The sequence below is a fragment of the Oncorhynchus kisutch genome, unplaced genomic scaffold (genome assembly GCF_002021735.2).
Source record: "Oncorhynchus kisutch isolate 150728-3 unplaced genomic scaffold, Okis_V2 Okis04b-Okis11a_hom, whole genome shotgun sequence".
In the NCBI taxonomy this organism is placed as follows: Eukaryota; Metazoa; Chordata; class Actinopteri; order Salmoniformes; family Salmonidae; genus Oncorhynchus; species Oncorhynchus kisutch.
In genome coordinates, this window is record NW_022261981.1 from 12,393,161 (window position 1) to 12,409,809 (window position 16,649).

At 48.0% G+C, this 16,649-nt stretch overlaps 1 protein-coding gene across 9 annotated transcripts in view; it reads right to left on the minus strand.

The window, feature by feature from the left end:
- Window positions 1-3,561: 3,561 nt before the first annotated feature.
- Window positions 3,562-16,649, minus strand: part of exoc6 (exocyst complex component 6) — a 135,506-nt gene continuing 122,418 nt past the window's right edge. For 5 of the 9 annotated variants that reach the window (XM_031813027.1, XM_031813026.1, XM_031813030.1 and 2 more), the window contains 3 exons: window positions 8,191-8,303; window positions 5,844-5,855; window positions 3,562-4,320 (listed from right to left, as the gene is read on the minus strand). In XM_031813027.1, the coding sequence (XP_031668887.1) occupies window positions 4,188-4,320; window positions 5,844-5,855; window positions 8,191-8,303 (258 nt within the window). In that variant the 3' untranslated portion in view covers window positions 3,562-4,187. Of the gene's footprint in view, window positions 4,321-5,843; window positions 5,856-8,190; window positions 8,304-9,249; window positions 9,479-16,649 lie in introns of those variants that run through there. The other 4 variants (XM_031813028.1, XM_031813032.1, XM_031813033.1 and 1 more) reach the window with 2 other exon arrangements.

A 16,649-nucleotide genomic window follows, 5' to 3' on the forward strand; every position in this document is an offset into this window, starting at 1 on the left:
TGGCTGAGAGCAGGTTGGGTCCAGCCTGCTGGCTGAGAGAGCACGACAGATCCCTCCGCACCGGTCTTGTACTCTGCAGTGGGATCTAGGACTGCGTACGTTCGTCTGCCTGGCTGGGCGGAGGACGGTGTTATCCCTCCGCACCGGTCTTGTACTCTGCAGGGTGATCTAGGACTGCGTACGTTCGTCTGCCTGGCTGGGCGGAGGACGATGTTATCACTTCCCATCTCCAGTGATCTAGGACGGCATACGTTCGTCTGCCTGGCTGGGCGGAGGACGATGTTATCACTTCCCATCTCCAGTGATCTAGGACTGCGTACGTTCGTCTGCCTGGCTGGGCGGAGGACGGTGTTATCCCTCCACACCGCCTGGCTGGGCGGAGGACGGTGTTATCCCTCCACACCGCCTGGCTGGGCGGAGGACGGTGTTATCACTTCCCATCTCCAGTGATCTAGGACTGCGTACATTCGTCTGCCTGGCTGGGAGGAGGACGGTGTTATCCCTCCCATCTCCAGTGATCTAGGACTGCGTACGTTCGTCTGCCTGGCTGGGCGGAGGACGGTGTTATCCCTTCCCATCTCCAGTGATCTAGGACGGTATAGATAGCTACTAGCTTCCCATAAAGACAAGATGTAAATCAGTAATATCTCATGTTATCAACTTCATGTGATGTCAACAACACAACCATTTCTGTCAAGACTTACAATTTAAAATGCCTTGATATATATATATATACACACCAGTCTGCGTTTGATTGAGTGAACAAATTTTTTATTACTTCACACAAATAAAAACAAATAGAATTGTGTTACAGGGGGGGCGTATTCTCTTTCCCGCCCCTCCATCCTTACCAACACTCAGTTCATTTCCCTTTCCCACCCCTCCATCCTTACCAACACTCAGTTCATTTCCCTTTCCCGCCCCTCCATCCTTACCAACACTCAGTTCATTTCCCTTTCCCGCCCCTCCATCCTTACCAACACTCAGTTAATTTCCCTTTCCCGCCCCTCCATCCTTACCAACACTCAGTTCATTTCCCTTTCCCACCCCTCCATCCTTACCAACACTCAGTTCATTTCCCTTTCCCGCCCCTCCATCCTTACCAACACTCAGTTCATTTCCCTTTCCCGCCCCTCCATCCTTACCAACACTCAGTTCATTTCCCTTTCCCGCCCCTCCATCCTTACCAACACTCAGTTCATTTCCCTTTCCCGCCCCTCCATCCTTACCAACACTCAGTTAATTTCCCTTTCCCACCCCTCCATCCTTACCAACACTCAGTTCATTTCCCTTTCCCGCCCCTCCATCCTTACCAACACTCAGTTCATTTCCCTTTCCCGCCCCTCCATCCTTACCAACACTCAGTTCATTTCCCTTTCCCGCCCCTCCATCCTTACCAACCCTCAGTTTATTTCCCTTTGGAATGTTGAGCGGGTTATTCAATAGGGATTTCTGTTTTGACTCTGACACTAGAAACAAACAAAAAAATGGAGAAAAATGAAATTTCTCACCAGGTGATGTATTGTCTAATAGCAGTTATAATTTAATTCATTTGAAAGACTAATTAAATTTGTACATATTTTAGATTTAAGAGATGCATCTCAGAACAACAAACTCCTTTTATTCGTAACAGAAGTAAACCGCATTCTTACTTTCTTTACAAAATATGCAGTATGTTTTCAGCAGTATGTACAAGGACATTTACAAGCACCTATTCAAATAAAAAAAGGCTAACTGAAATAATATTCAGGGCAAAATGCCTGTTAAAAAGCAGATTCAAAACCATAACTCCAACTATGAAATGTGATTTCAGATTTGAGACAGAAGTCGTTCTTGAAGCAGAACCTGCAGGTGGACGAGATCATTATTGCTTTTTGAAATGTCTTAGCGGTAGAATCTAAAGCATTTGAAACCAAAAGCTTTCATTTACCCTGAGGAACAAAAACAAGTATAATTTTGGATGCAAGAAATTGATTTAGCTAATATTGGCTGATACAAAAAAAAACATGATTTTGGGTGTCTTTCTTGTCAAAAGATAATATTTTGAGTGTAAATTAACGAAGCTCTCTGTCCTGTACTGGGTTTAAACAATGGAACCATGTTCATGCAGGTCATTTTGAGAGACAGGGAGAGAGCTGAATGACTGGCAGAGACAGGGAGAGAGCTGAATGACTGGCAGAGACAGGGAGAGAGCTGAATGACTGACAGAGACAGGGAGAGAGCTGAATGACTGTCAGAGACGGGGAGAGAGCTGAATGACTGGCAGAGACAGGGAGAGAGCTGAATGACTGACAGAGACAGGGAGAGAGCTGAATGCCTGAAAGAGACAGGGAGAGAGCTGAATGACTGACAGAGACAGGGAGAGAGCTGAATGACTGACAGAGACAGGGAGAGAGCTGAATGACTGACAGAGACAGGGAGAGAGCTGAATGACTGGCAGAGACAGGGAGAGAGCTGAATGACTGACAGACAGGGAGAGAGCTGAATGCCTGACAGAGACAGGGAGAGAGCTGAATGCCTGACAGAGACAGGGAGAGAGCTGAATGACAGACAGAGACAGGGAGAGCTGAATGACAGACAGAGACAGGGAGAGAGCTGAATGCCTGACAGAGACAGGGAGAGAGCTGAATGACAGAGACAGGGAGAGAGCTGAATGACAGAGACAGGGAGAGAGCTGAATGACAGAGACAGGGAGAGAGCTGAATGACAGAGACAGGCACAGAGCTGAATGACAGAGACAGGGAGAGAGCTGAATGACAGAGACAGGGAGAGAGCTGAATGACAGAGACAGGGAGAGAGCTGAATGACAGAGACAGGGAGAGAGCTGAATGACTGGCAGAGACAGGGAGAGAGCTGAATGACTGACAGAGACAGGGAGAGAGCTGAATGCCTGACAGAGACAGGGAGAGAGCTGAATGACTGACAGAGACAGGGAGAGAGCTGAATGACTGACAGAGACAGGGAGAGAGCTGAATGACTGACAGAGACAGGGAGAGAGCTGAATGCCTGACAGAGACAGGGAGAGAGCTGAATGACAGAGACAGGGAGAGAGCTGAATGACAGAGACAGGGAGAGAGCTGAATGACAGAGACAGGGAGAGAGCTGAATGACAGAGACAGGGAGAGAGCTGAATGACAGAGACAGGGAGAGAGCTGAATGACAGAGACAGGGAGAGAGCTGAATGACAGAGACAGGGAGAGAGTGCATCCATTGACCAGAGCCCTGTGGAAATAGGACGACATGTGTGACCCAACCAGTGTGATTCTCTGTAGTGTTAAATATTCTCCAATATATTTACAGTAGAAACTAACTCCACCCAGTACTGCATTATGGAGCGATGTAGAGATCTACCAGGACGTGTCCCAAATCACACTCTATTCCCTATATAGGGCACTACTGTTGACCAGGGCCCTATTCCCTATATAGAACACTACTGTTGACCAGAGCCCTATTCCCTATGTAGTGCACTACTGTTGACCAGAGCCCTATTCCCTATATAGAACACTACTATAGACCAGGGCCCTATTCCCTATATAGTGCACTACTTTAGACCAGGGCCCTATTCCCTATATAGTGCACTACTTTAGAGCAGGGCCCTATTCCCTATGTAGTGCACTACTTTAGACCAGGGCCCTATTCCCTATGTAGTGCACTACTTTAGAGCAGGGCGGAGAGGGTCCATAGGGCTCGGGGATTGGAGCCTATACTTCATGGCTCAGTCCCCTATCTGGGCCACTTCACCCAGTGAACATCAGTTTCCTGTCCAGTCTTCATCTGAGATGCCATCTTTCCATTCCTTACATCACCGTGGTGACACAAACCACTGCACTCTCACTATATACAAAACATAGTATTCTGAGCCTTTAAATAATACATTGCAAACGTTTCACTCTTTTTCTCATTCCTGACAGAGAAACTGTTTTAGCTTGATGTCTCGTGTGTGTGTGTCTGTCTGTGTGTGTGTGTCTGTCTGTGTGTCTCTGTCTGTGTGTCCATCTGTGTGTGTGTGTGTGTGTTGTCTTCCTTTATTTACACTATGAATCTGGTGAAACTGAAAGGTGATGGCTGGTTGGTGTGTGTGTGTGTGTCTCTGTCTGTGTGTGTGTCTCTGTCTGTGTGTCTCTGTCTGTCTGTGTGTGTGTGTCTGTCTGTGTGTCTCTGTCTGTGTGTCCATCTGTGTGTGTGTTCTAGGAGTGTTGAGACATCCCATTGACCAGGCTCCTCAGCTGTTTCACCACCGTCTCAATCAGCTTCTGTTTGTCTCGGTCATTCTTCCTGAACTGAGAAAATATGTTGTTCTTCTTACTGGTGTCCTTCATTCTGGAGGAGAGAGAGAGAGATGGAAAGAGAGAAGAGAGCAAGGGAGATGAAGAGAGATGGAGGGGGGAAGAGGGGAAGAGAGGGAGGGGGGAAGAGAGAGGAAGGGAGGAAGAGAGGGGAAGGGAGTGAGGAAGGGAGGAAGAGAGGGGAAGGGAGTGAGGAAGAGAGGGGGGGGGGAAGAGAGAGGAAGAGAGGGAAGAGAGGGGAAGAGAGAGGAAGGGAGGGAGGAAAGAGAGGGAGATACATCAGGAGAAACATCAAACCACAGACTGTTTGATGGAGGAGCTGCAGGGTTTTGGCTTATTGCCCACTTAAAGAATAGAGACTTATTTTATTTGATAAATGACCCTTGACCCACTCGGTGTAAATGACCCTTGATCCATACGGTGTAAATTACCCTTAACCCACACGGTGTAAATGACCCTTGACCCATATGGTTTAAATGACCCTTGACCCATACGGTGTAAATGACCCTTGACCCATACGGTGTAAATGACCCTTGACCCATACGGTGTAAATGACCCTTGACCCATACGGTGTAAATGACCCTTGACCCATACGGTGTAATGACCCTTGACCCACACGGTGTAAATGACCCTTGACCCATACGGTGTAAATGACCCTTGACCCATACGGTGTAAATGACCCTTGACCCATACGGTGTAAATGACCCTAACCCATACGGTGTAAATGACCCTTGACCCATACGGTGTAAATGACCCTTGACCCATACGGTGTAAATGACCCTTGACCCATACGGTGTAAATGACCCAAACCCATACGGTGTAAATGACCCTTGACCCATACGGTGTAAATGACCTTAACCCATACGGTGTAAATGACCCTAACCCATACAGTGTAAATGACCCTTGACCCATACGGTGTAAATGACCCTAACCCATACGGTGTAAATGACCCTTGACCCATACGGTGTAAATGACCCTAACCCATACGGTGTAAATGACACTTGACCCATACGGTGTAAATGACCCTAACCCATACGGTGTAAATGACCCTAACCCATACGGTGTAAATGACCCTAACCCATACGGTGTAAATGACCCTTGACCCATACGGTGTAAATGACCCTTGACCCATACGGTGTAAATGACCCTAACCCATAGAGTGTAAATGACCCTTGACCCATACGGTGTAAATGACCCTTGACCCATACGGTGTAAATGACCCTAACCCATACGGTGTAAATGACCCTTGACCCATACGGTGTAAATGACCCTAACCCATAGAGTGTAAATGACCCTAACCCATACGGTGTAAATGACCCTTGACCCATACGGTGTAAATGACCCTAACCCATACGGTGTAAATGACCCTAACCCATAGAGTGTAAATGACCCTAACCCATACGGTGTAAATGACCCTTGACCCATACGGTGTAAATGACCCTAACCCATACGGTGTAAATGACCCTTGACCCATACGGTGTAAATGACCCTAACCCATACAGTGTTAATGACACCAGACTATGGGAAGAAACAAATAAGCCAAAATGTGTAACATACCCCCTGTAGACTCTGCATGGTAGAGGATCAAAGATCAAGTAGACAAGAGAAAAGAACAAGAAGTGAATATGTAGATTACAGATACAGACTAAGAGGTCTAGTAGTGAATATGTAGATAACAGATACAGACTAAGAGGTCTAGTAGTGAATATGTAGATTACAGATACAGACTAAGAGGTCTAGTAGTGAATATGTAGATAACAGATACAGACTAAGAGGTCTAGTAGTGAATATGTAGATATGTAGATAACAGATACAGACTAAGAGGTCTAGTAGTGAATATGTAGATAACAGATACAGACTAAGAGGTCTAGTAGTGAATATGTAGATTACAGATACAGACTAAGAGGTCTAGTAGTGAATATGTAGATAACAGATACAGACTAAGAGGTCTAGTAGTGAATATGTAGATAACAGATACAGACCAAGAGGTCTAGTAGTGAATATGTAGATAACAGATACAGACTAAGAGGTCTAGTAGTGAATATGTAGATAACAGATACAGACTAAGAGGTCTAGTAGTGAATATGTAGATAACAGATACAGACTAAGAGGTCTAGTAGTGAATATGTAGATAACAGATACAGACTAAGAGGTCTAGTAGTGAATATGTAGATAACAGATACAGACTAAGAGGTCTAGTAGTGAATATGTAGATAACAGATACAGACTAAGAGGTCTAGTAGTGAATATGTAGATAACAGATACAGACTAAGAGGTCTAGTAGTGAATATGTAGATAACAGATACAGACTAAGAGGTCTAGTAGTGAATATGTAGATAACAGATACAGACTAAGAGGTCTAGTAGTGAATATGTAGATAACAGATACAGACTAAGAGGTCTAGTAGTGAATATGTAGATAACAGATACAGACTAAGAGGTCTAGTAGTGAATATGTAGATAACAGATACAGACTAAGAGGTCTAGTAGTGAATATGTAGATATGTAGATAACAGATACAGGCCAGACTAACCAGTCTAGCAGGACAGAAAAACTACAGACTGACTACCCATTCAGTAAAGACAGTAGAACTACAAACTGAATACACATTGAGTAGAGACAGTAGAACTACAAACTGACTACACATTGAGTAGAGACAGTAGAACTACACACTGACTACACATTGAGTAGAGACAGTAGAACTACAAACTGACTACACATTGAGACAGTAGAACTACACACTGACTACACATTGAGACAGTAGAACTACAAACTGACTACACATTGAGACAGTAGAACTACAAACTGACTACACATTGAGACAGTAGAACTACAAACTGACTACACATTGAGTAGAGAAAGTAGAACTACAAACTGACTACACATTGAGTAGAGACAGTAGAACTACAAACTGACTACACATCGAGACAGTAGAACTACAAACTGACTACACATTGAGACAGTAGAACTACAAACTGACTACACATTGAGTAGAGACAGTAGAACTACAAACTGACAACACATTGAGTAGAGACAGTAGAACTACAAACTGACTACACATCGAGACAGTAGAACTACAAACTGACTACACATTGAGACAGTAGAACTACAAACTGACTACACATTGAGTAGAGACAGTAGAACTACAAACTGAGTAGAACTACAAACTGACTACACATTGAGTAGAGACAGTAGAACTACAAACTGACTACACATTCAGTAGAGATAGTAGAACTACACACAGACTACACATTGAGTAGAGACAGTAGAACTAGAAACTGACTACACATTGAGTAGAGACAGTAGAACTACAAACGGACTACACATTGAGACAGTAGAACTACAAACTGACTACACATGGAGACAGTAGAACTACAAACGGACTACACATTGAGACAGTAGAACTACAAACTGACTACACATTGAGACAGTAGAACTACAAACTGACAGCAATTGAGTAGATACAGTAGAACTACAAACTGACTACACATTGAGACAGTAGAACTACAAACCGACTACACATTGAGACAGTAGAACTACAAACGGACTACACATTGAGTAGAGACAGTAGAACTACAAACGGACTACACATTGAGTAGAGACAGTAGAACTACAAACTGACAACACATTGAGTAGAGACAGTAGAACTACAAACTGACTACACATTGAGTAGAGACAGTAGAACTACAAACTAACTACACATTGAGTAGAGACAGTAGAACTACAAACGGACTACACATTGAGACAGTAGAACTACAAACTGACTACACATTGAGACAGTAGAACTACAAACTGACTACACATTGAGACAGTAGAACTACACACTGACAGCACATTGAGTAGATACAGTAGAACTACAAACTGACTACACATTGAGTAGAGACAGTAGAAACGTCAGTACTCACTTTTCCAAAAGTGCTAGTGCAGTGGAGGGGTTGACCCGAAGGTACTTGGAGGTGGGCTGTCCGTAGTCAGCCAGGTACGTAGACCAGTCCCACACCATGAACAGGTCCAGCAGCTGAATCAACACACAGAGAGGACAATATTCTAGGAGTTAGTGAGGGAAAAGACAGCAGTATATCACCCTGCATACCACTGCTGGCTGGCCTCTGAAGCTAAGCAGGGTCGGTCCTGGTCGGTCCCTGGATGGGAGGCCAGATGCTGCTGGAAGTGGTGTCGGAGGGACTCTGGCCTCTGAAGCTAAGCAGGGTCGGTCCTGGTCGGTCCCTGGATGGGAGACCAGATGCTGCTGGAAGTGGTGTTGGAGGGACAGTAGGAGGGACTCTGGCCTCTGAAGCTAAGCAGGGTCAGTCCTGGTCGGTCCCTGGATGGGAGACCAGATGGTGCTGGAAGTGGTGTTGGAGGGACAGTAGGAGGGACTCTGGCCTCTGAAGCTAAGCAGGGTCAGTCCTGGTCGGTCCCTGGATGGGAGACCAGATGGTGCTGGAAGTGGTGTTGGAGGGACAGTAGGAGGGACTCTGGCCTCTGAAGCTAAGCAGGGTCGGTCCTGGTCGGTCCCTGGATGGGAGACCAGATGGTGCTGGAAGTGGTGTTGGAGGGACAGTAGGAGGGACTCTGGCCTCTGAAGCTAAGCAGGGTCAGTCCTGGTCGGTCCCTGGATGGGAGACCAGATGGTGCTGGAAGTGGTGTTGGAGGGACAGTAGGAGGGACTCTGGCCTCTGAAGCTAAGCAGGGTCGGTCCTGGTCGGTCCCTGGATGGGAGACCAGATGGTGCTGGAAGTGGTGTTGGAGGGACAGTAGGAGGGACTCTGGCCTCTGAAGCTAAGCAGGGTCGGTCCTGGTCGGTCCCTGGATGGGAGACCAGATGGTGCTGGAAGTGGTGTTGGAGGGACAGTAGGAGGGACTCTGGCATCTGAAGCTAAGCAGGGTCAGTCCTGGTCGGTCCCTGGATGGGAGACCAGATGGTGCTGGAAGTGGTGTTGGAGGGACAGTAGGAGGGACTCTGGCCTCTGAAGCTAAGCAGGGTCGGTCCTGGTCGGTCCCTGGATGGGAGACCAGATGGTGTTGGAGGGCCATGAGGAGGGACTCTTTCCTCTGGTCTAAATAAATATCTCAGGACAGTGACTGGGGACATTTCCCAGTGTAGGGTGCCATGTTTTGGATGGGAGGTTAAAAGGGGTGTCCTGGATCAATTCCATTTCTTCTCCCCTGTAACTCTTCCCCAGGCCGTTGCTGTAAAGGAGAATATGTTCTCAGTCAACAAACCTGTTTTTCTTTTTTTTAACCTTTATTTAACTAGGAAAGTCAGTTAAGAACAAATTCTTATGTTCAATGACGACCTACCGGGGAACAGTGGGTTAACTGCCTTGTTCAGGGGCAGAACGACAGATTTTTACCTTGTCAGCTCAGGGATATGATCTTGCAACCTTTCGGTTTCAAATCCAATGCTCTAACCACTAGGCTACCCTGCCGACCGAATTAAGGGCTAGAGGGAGTGTGTTCTCAGTCAACAGACCTCTGGTATTAAGGGCTAGAGGGAGTGTGTTCTCAGTCAACAGACCTCTGGTACTAAGGGCTAGAGGGAGTGTGTTCTCAGTCAACAGACCTCTGGTGTTAAGGGCTAGAGGGAGTGTGTTCTCAGTCAACAGACCTCTGGTATTAAGGGCTAGAGGGAGTGTGTTCTCAGTCAACAGACCTCTGGTATTAAGGGCTAGAGGGAGTGTGTTCTCAGTCAACAGACCTCTGGTACTAAGGGCTAGAGGGAGTGTGTTCTCAGTCAACAGACCTCTGGGACTAAGGGCTAGAGGGAGTGTGTTCTCAGTCAACAGACCTGGGGGACTAAGGACTAGAGGGAGTGTGTTCTCAGTCAACAGACCTCTGGTACTAAGGGCTAGAGGGAGTGTGTTCTCAGTCAACAGACCTCTGGTACTAAGGGCTAGAGGGAGTGTGTTCTCAGTCAACAGACCTCTGGTACTAAGGGCTAGAGGGAGTGTGTTCTCAGTCAACAGACCTCTGGTATTAAGGGCTAGAGGGAGTGTGTTCTCAGTCAACAGACCTCTGGTGTTAAGGGCTAGAGGGAGTGTGTGCTCAGTCAACAGACCTCTGGTATTAAGGGCTAGAGGGAGTGTGTTCTCAGTCAACAGACCTCTGGTATTAAGGGCTAGAGGGAGTGTGTTCTCAGTCAACAGACCTCTGGTATTAAGGGCTAGAGGGAGTGTGTTCTCAGTCAACAGACCTCTGGTATTAAGGGCTAGAGGGAGTGTGTTCTCAGTCAACAGACCTCTGGTATTAAGGGCTAGAGGGAGTGTGTTCTCAGTCAACAGACCTCTGGTATTAAGGGCTAGAGGGAGTGTGTTCTCAGTCAACAGACCTCTGGTATTAAGGGCTAGAGGGAGTGTGTTCTCAGTCAACAGACCTCTGGTATTAAGGGCTAGAGGGAGTGTGTTCTCAGTCAACAGACCTCTGGTACTAAGGACTAGAGGGAGTGTGTTCTCAGTTAACAGACCTCTGGTACTAAGGGCTAGAGGGAGTGTGTTCTCAGTCAACAGACCTCTGGTATTAAGGGCTAGAGGGAGTGTGTTCTCAGTCAACAGACCTCTGGTACTAAGGGCTAGAGGGAGTGTGTTCTCAGTCAACAGACCTCTGGTATTAAGGGCTAGAGGGAGTGTGTTCTCAGTCAACAGACCTCTGGTATTAAGGACTAGAGGGAGTGTGTTCTCAGTCAACAGACCTCTGGTATTAAGGACTAGAGGGAGTGTGTTCTCAGTCAACAGACCTCTGGTACTAAGGACTAGAGGGAGTGTGTTCTCAGTCAACAGACCTCTGGTATTAAGGGCTAGAGGGAGTGTGTTCTCAGTCAACAGACCTCTGGTATTAAGGACTAGAGGGAGTGTGTTCTCAGTCAACAGACCTCTGGTACTAAGGGCTAGAGGGAGTGTGTTCTCAGTCAACAGACCTCTGGTATTAAGGACTAGAGGGAGTGTGTTCTCAGTCAACAGACCTCTGGTATTAAGGACTAGAGGGAGTGTGTTCTCAGTCAACAGACCTCTGGTATTAAGGACTAGAGGGAGTGTGTGATGGCTGCTGCTGCGTTGAATCACTTTTAGGAGCCACAGCATTTCAAAACGAGCAACACTAGCCCTGTCAGGCAGTACCGTATAATGTGACTTCATGGCTTCGTGAGTAGCAGGAGAGAGTAAACTTGACCTAACAGAGGAGATTAGGGTTGGGGTTACCCCAGCAACACTAGCCCTGTCAGGCAGTACCGTATAATGTGACTTCATGGCTTCGTGAGTAGCAGGAGAGAGTAAACTTGACCTAACAGAGGAGATTAGGGTTGGGGTTACCCCAGCAACACTAGCCTTGTCAGGCAGTACCATATAATGAGTAGCGGGAGAGAGTAAACTTGACCTAACAGAGGAGATTAGGGTTGGGGTTACCCCAGCAACACTAGCCCTGTCAGGCAGTACCGTATAATGTGACTTCATGGCTTCGTGAGTAGCAGGAGAGAGTAAACTTGACCTAACAGAGGAGATTAGGGTTGGGGTTACCCCAGCAACACTAGCCTTGTCAGGCAGTACCGTATAATGAGTAGCGGGAGAGAGTAAACTTGACCTAACAGAGGAGATTAGGGTTGGGGTTACCCCAGCAACACTAGCCCTGTCAGGCAGTACCGTATAATGAGTAGCGGGAGAGAGTAAACTTGACCTAACAGAGGAGATTAGGGTTGGGGTTACCCCAGTAACACTAGCCCTGTCAGGCAGTACCGTATAATGAGTAGCGGGAGAGAGTAAACTTGACCTAACAGAGGAGATTAGGGTTGGGGTTACCCCAGTAACACTAGCCCTGTCAGGCAGTACCGTATAATGTGACTTCATGGCTTCGTGAGTAGCGGGAGAGAGTAAACTTGACCTAACAGAGGAGATTAGGGTTGGGGTTACCCCAGCAACACTAGCCCTGTCAGGCAGTACCGTATAATGTGACTTCATGGCTTCTGCACCACCCAGTACCTCTCATTCACAGGAAGAGGAGCTGGGAGACAGACTGATGCTGTGAAGACCGAAAGCCCTTCTCAGTGTATGCTGATGGCATGGGACTGGGAAGCTGCTGGGTGGTCTTTATGAAGAGGTCTATAGAGCCAGAGGCTTACCACTACCATTCACACCTACTAGGAGGGTCTGATTGGAGGGTTCTGGGTAGTGAGGTGCTATTCAGAGATACGGACCCCTCCTGCTCTGCTCCCATCAGAGTAGAATGGACCCCTCCCGTTCTGCTCCCATCAGAGTAGAATGGACCCCTCCTGTTCTGCTCCCATCAGAGTAGAATGGACCCCTCCTGTTCTGCTCCAATCAGAGTAGAATGGACCCCTCCTGTTCTGCTCCATCAGAGTAGAATGGACCACTCCTGTTCTGCTCCCATCAGAGTAGAATGGACCACTCCTGCTCTGCCCCCATCAGAGTAGAATGGACCACTCCTGCTCTGCCCCCATCAGAGTAGAATGGACCACTCCTGCTCTGCTCCCATCAGAGTAGAATGGACCTCTCCTGTTCTGCTCCCATCAGAGTAGAATGGACCACTCCTGTTCTGCTCCCATCAGAGTAGAATGGACCCCTCCTGTTCTGCTCCCATCAGAGTAGAATGGACCACTCCTGTTCTGCTCCATCAGAGTAGAATGGACCCCTCCTGCTCTGCTCCCATCAGAGTAGAATGGACCCCTCCAGCTCTGCTCCCATCAGAGTAGAATGGACCCCTCCTGCTCTGCTCCCATCAGAGTAGAATGGACCCCTCCTGCTCTGCTCCCATCAGAGTAGAATGGACCACTCCTGCTCTGCTCCCATCAGAGTAGAATGGACCCCTCCTGTTCTGCTCTCATCAGAGTAGAATGGAAGGATCCCAAACTGTTCCCCAGTTCTCTTCTTCCCTCCCTGACCCAATCAGCAGAGTAGAATGGAAGGATCTCAGTTAGCTGCATGTCTGTTTTGGTCACTTTTCATATACGAACTGCTTAAGTCTCTCGTGACTGCTGACAAAAAAAATCAAGGCTGCTGCCCTGAAGCCCCAGCATGTCCTCAGGTCTGTACCTGCTGTCCTGAAGCCCCAGCATGTCCTCAGGTCTGTACCTGCTGCCCTGAAGCCCCAGTATGTCCTCAGGTCTGTACCTGCTGTCCTGAAGCCCCAGTATGTCCTCAGGTCTGTACCTGCTGTCCTGAAGCCCCAGTATGTCCTCAGGTCTGTACCTGCTGCCCTGAAGCCCCAGTATGTCCTCAGGTCTGTACCTGCTGTCCTGAAGCCCCAGCATGTCCTCAGGTCTGTACCTGCTGCCCTGAAGCCCCAGCATGTCCTCAGGTCTGTACCTGCTGCCCCGAAGCCCCAGTATGTCCTCAGGTCTGTACCTGCTGTCCTGAAGCCCCAGTATGTCCCCAGGTCTGTACCTGCTGTCCTGCTGTTCTGAAGCCCCAGTATGTCCTCAGGTCTGTACCTGCTGTCCTGCAGCCCCAGTATGTCCTCAGGTCTGTACCTGAGGTTCTGCTGTCATGAAGCCCCAGTACGTCCTCAGGTCTGTACCTGCTGTCCTGAAGCCCCAGCATGTCCTCAGATCTGTACCTGCTGTCCTGAAGCCCCAGCATGTCCTCAGGTCTGTACCTGCTGTCCTGAAGCCCCAGCATTTCCTCAGGTCTGTACCTGCAGGGCTGCTGTTATGAAGCAGCTGTGAATCCTGTAATGGCCCCTTCTAACCCTAACCTTAGCCCAGGATCATAGAGCAGATGTGAGTACCTGGTACCTGACTTCACCTGGCGCCTGCTGTACGGGCCCCTGTTTCAGGTGGGAAGCCTTAACCCTATCCCAACCCAGTATCTCAGAGCTCCTGATGTCACCTGGCGTCTGCTGTACGGGCCCGGTTTCAGGTGGGAAGCCTTAACCCTATCCCAACCCAGGACCTCAGAGCTGCTGAGGCCCGTTAGCTGCGAGTGATATGACTGTCTGGAGAGTGTTCTCTGCTCTGACTCTCAGCCAGCCACAAGTTATTCAACCTGGTACTAATCCCCTGGAAACACTTTCCCCCGAGGAAAACCTGGTACTAATCCCCTGGAAACGCTTTCACCCGCAGGGAGCACAGCTGAAGAAAACCTGGTACTAATCCCCTGGAAACGCTTTCCCCCGAGGAAAACCTGGTACTAATCCCCTGGAAACGCTTTCCCCCGAGGAAAACCTGGTACTAATCCCCTGGAAACGCTTTCCCCCGAGGAAAACCTGGTACTAATCCCCTGGAAACGCTTTCCCCTGCAGGGAGCACAGCCGAGGAAAACCTGGTACTAATCCCCCGGAAACGCTTTCACCCGCAGGGAGTGAAAGGGAGAGAGCTGAAGGGAGAGAAAACACAGTCCGACTCCAGAATGAAAAGTTGCCTATTCACATGTCATATGTTGCTTGACTACAATATTTTATCTTGATACGTTAATAAATACATTATTTGATCAATACACCCGCCTACGTACCGTAAATCACAACCCATTAATTAAGTCAATAGGGCTAACTGGCTAGCTACTACTGTTAGCTAGCCAGATAGCCACAAAGAATTGTCAGCTAGCTAGCTACCCACGGAAAATGTACATCTACCTTGCATAAGGTCGTTTTTGCATGTTTAACTAGCTTGCTAGCTAGATTATTACGATTCACATATCTAGCTGATAATTTTGAAGTAAAAATAGAGGGAGTGCTGCTCAGCGTGAGGTAATACAGTAGGGGGAGTGCTGCTCAGCGTGAGGTAATACAGTAGGGGGAGTGCTGCTCAGCGTGAGGTAATACAGTAGGGGGAGGAGCAGCGTGAGGTAATACAGTAGGGAGAATGCTGCTCAGTGTGAGGTAATACAGTAGGGGGGGTGTGAGGTAATACAGTAGGGGGAGTGCTGCTCAGTGTGAGGTAATACAGTAGGGGGAGTGCTGCTCAGCGTGAGGTAATACAGTAGGGAGAGTGCTGCTCAGTGTGAGGTAATACAGTAGGGGGGGTGTGAGGTAATACAGTAGGGGGAGTGCTGCTCAGTGTGAGGTAATACAGTAGGGGGAGTGCTGCTCAACGTGAGGTAATACAGTAGGGGGGGTGTGAGGTAATACAGTAGGGGGGGTGTGAGGCGGACCTGCAGGCGCCCAATAGTGCCCCGCAGTAATTAGCAGAGAGACGTTGGGATGTCTCTCTTCATCTGAGGTCAACCCTCCCTGGCCTTTATGAGTAGTGAGTGACCCCAGTGTGCTTTATGAGTAGTGAGTAGTGAGTGATCCCAGGGTGCTTTATGAGTAGTGAGTGATCCCAGGGTGCTTTATGAGTAGTGAGTGATCCCAGGGTGCTTTAGGAGTAGTGAGTGATCCCAGGGTGCTTTATGAGTAGTGAGTGATCCCAGGGTGCGTTATGAGTAGTGAGTGATCCCAGGGTGCTTTATGAGTAGTGAGTGATCCCAGGGTGCTTTATGAGTAGTGAGTGATCCCAGGGTGCTTTATGAGTAGTGAGTGATCCCAGGGTGCTTTATGAGTAGTGAGTGATCCTAAGGTGCTTTATGAGTAGTGAGTGATCCCAGGGTGCTTTATGAGTAGTGAGTGATCCCAGGGTCCTTTATGAGTAGTGAGTGATCCCAGGGTGCTTTATGAGTAGTGAGTGATCCCAGGGTGTTTTATGAGTAGTGAGTGATCCTAGGGTGCTTTATGAGTAGTGAGTAGTGAGTGATCCCAGGGTGCTTTATGAGTAGTGAGTGATCCCAGGGTGCTTTATGAGTAGTGAGTAGTGAGTGATCCCAGGGTGCTTTAGGAGTAGTGAGTGATCCCAGGGTGCTTTATGAGTAGTGAGTGATCCCAGGGTGCGTTATGAGTAGTGAGTGATCCCAGGGTGCTTTATGAGTAGTGAGTGATCCCAGGGTGCTTTATGAGTAGTGAGTGATCCCAGGGTGCTTTATGAGTAGTGAGTGATCCCAGGGTGCTTTATGAGTAGTGAGTAGTGAGTGATCCCAGGGTGCTTTAGGAGTAGTGAGTGATCCCAGGGTGCTTTATGAGTAGTGAGTGATCCCAGGGTGCGTTATGAGTAGTGAGTGATCCCAGGGTGCTTTATGAGTAGTGAGTGATCCCAGGGTGCTTTATGAGTAGTGAGTGATCCCAGGGTGCTTTATGAGTAGTGAGTGATCCCAGGGTGCTTTATGAGTAGTGAGTGATCCTAAGGTGCTTTATGAGTAGTGAGTGATCCCAGGGTGCTTTATGAGTAGTGAGTGATCCCAGGGTGCTTTATGAGTAGTGAGTGATCCCAGGGTGCTTTATGAGTAGTGAGTGATCCCAGGGTGTTTTATGAGTAGTGAGTGATCCTAGGGTGCTTTATGAGTAGTGAGTAGTGAGTGATCCCAGGGTGCTTTATGAGTAGTGAGTG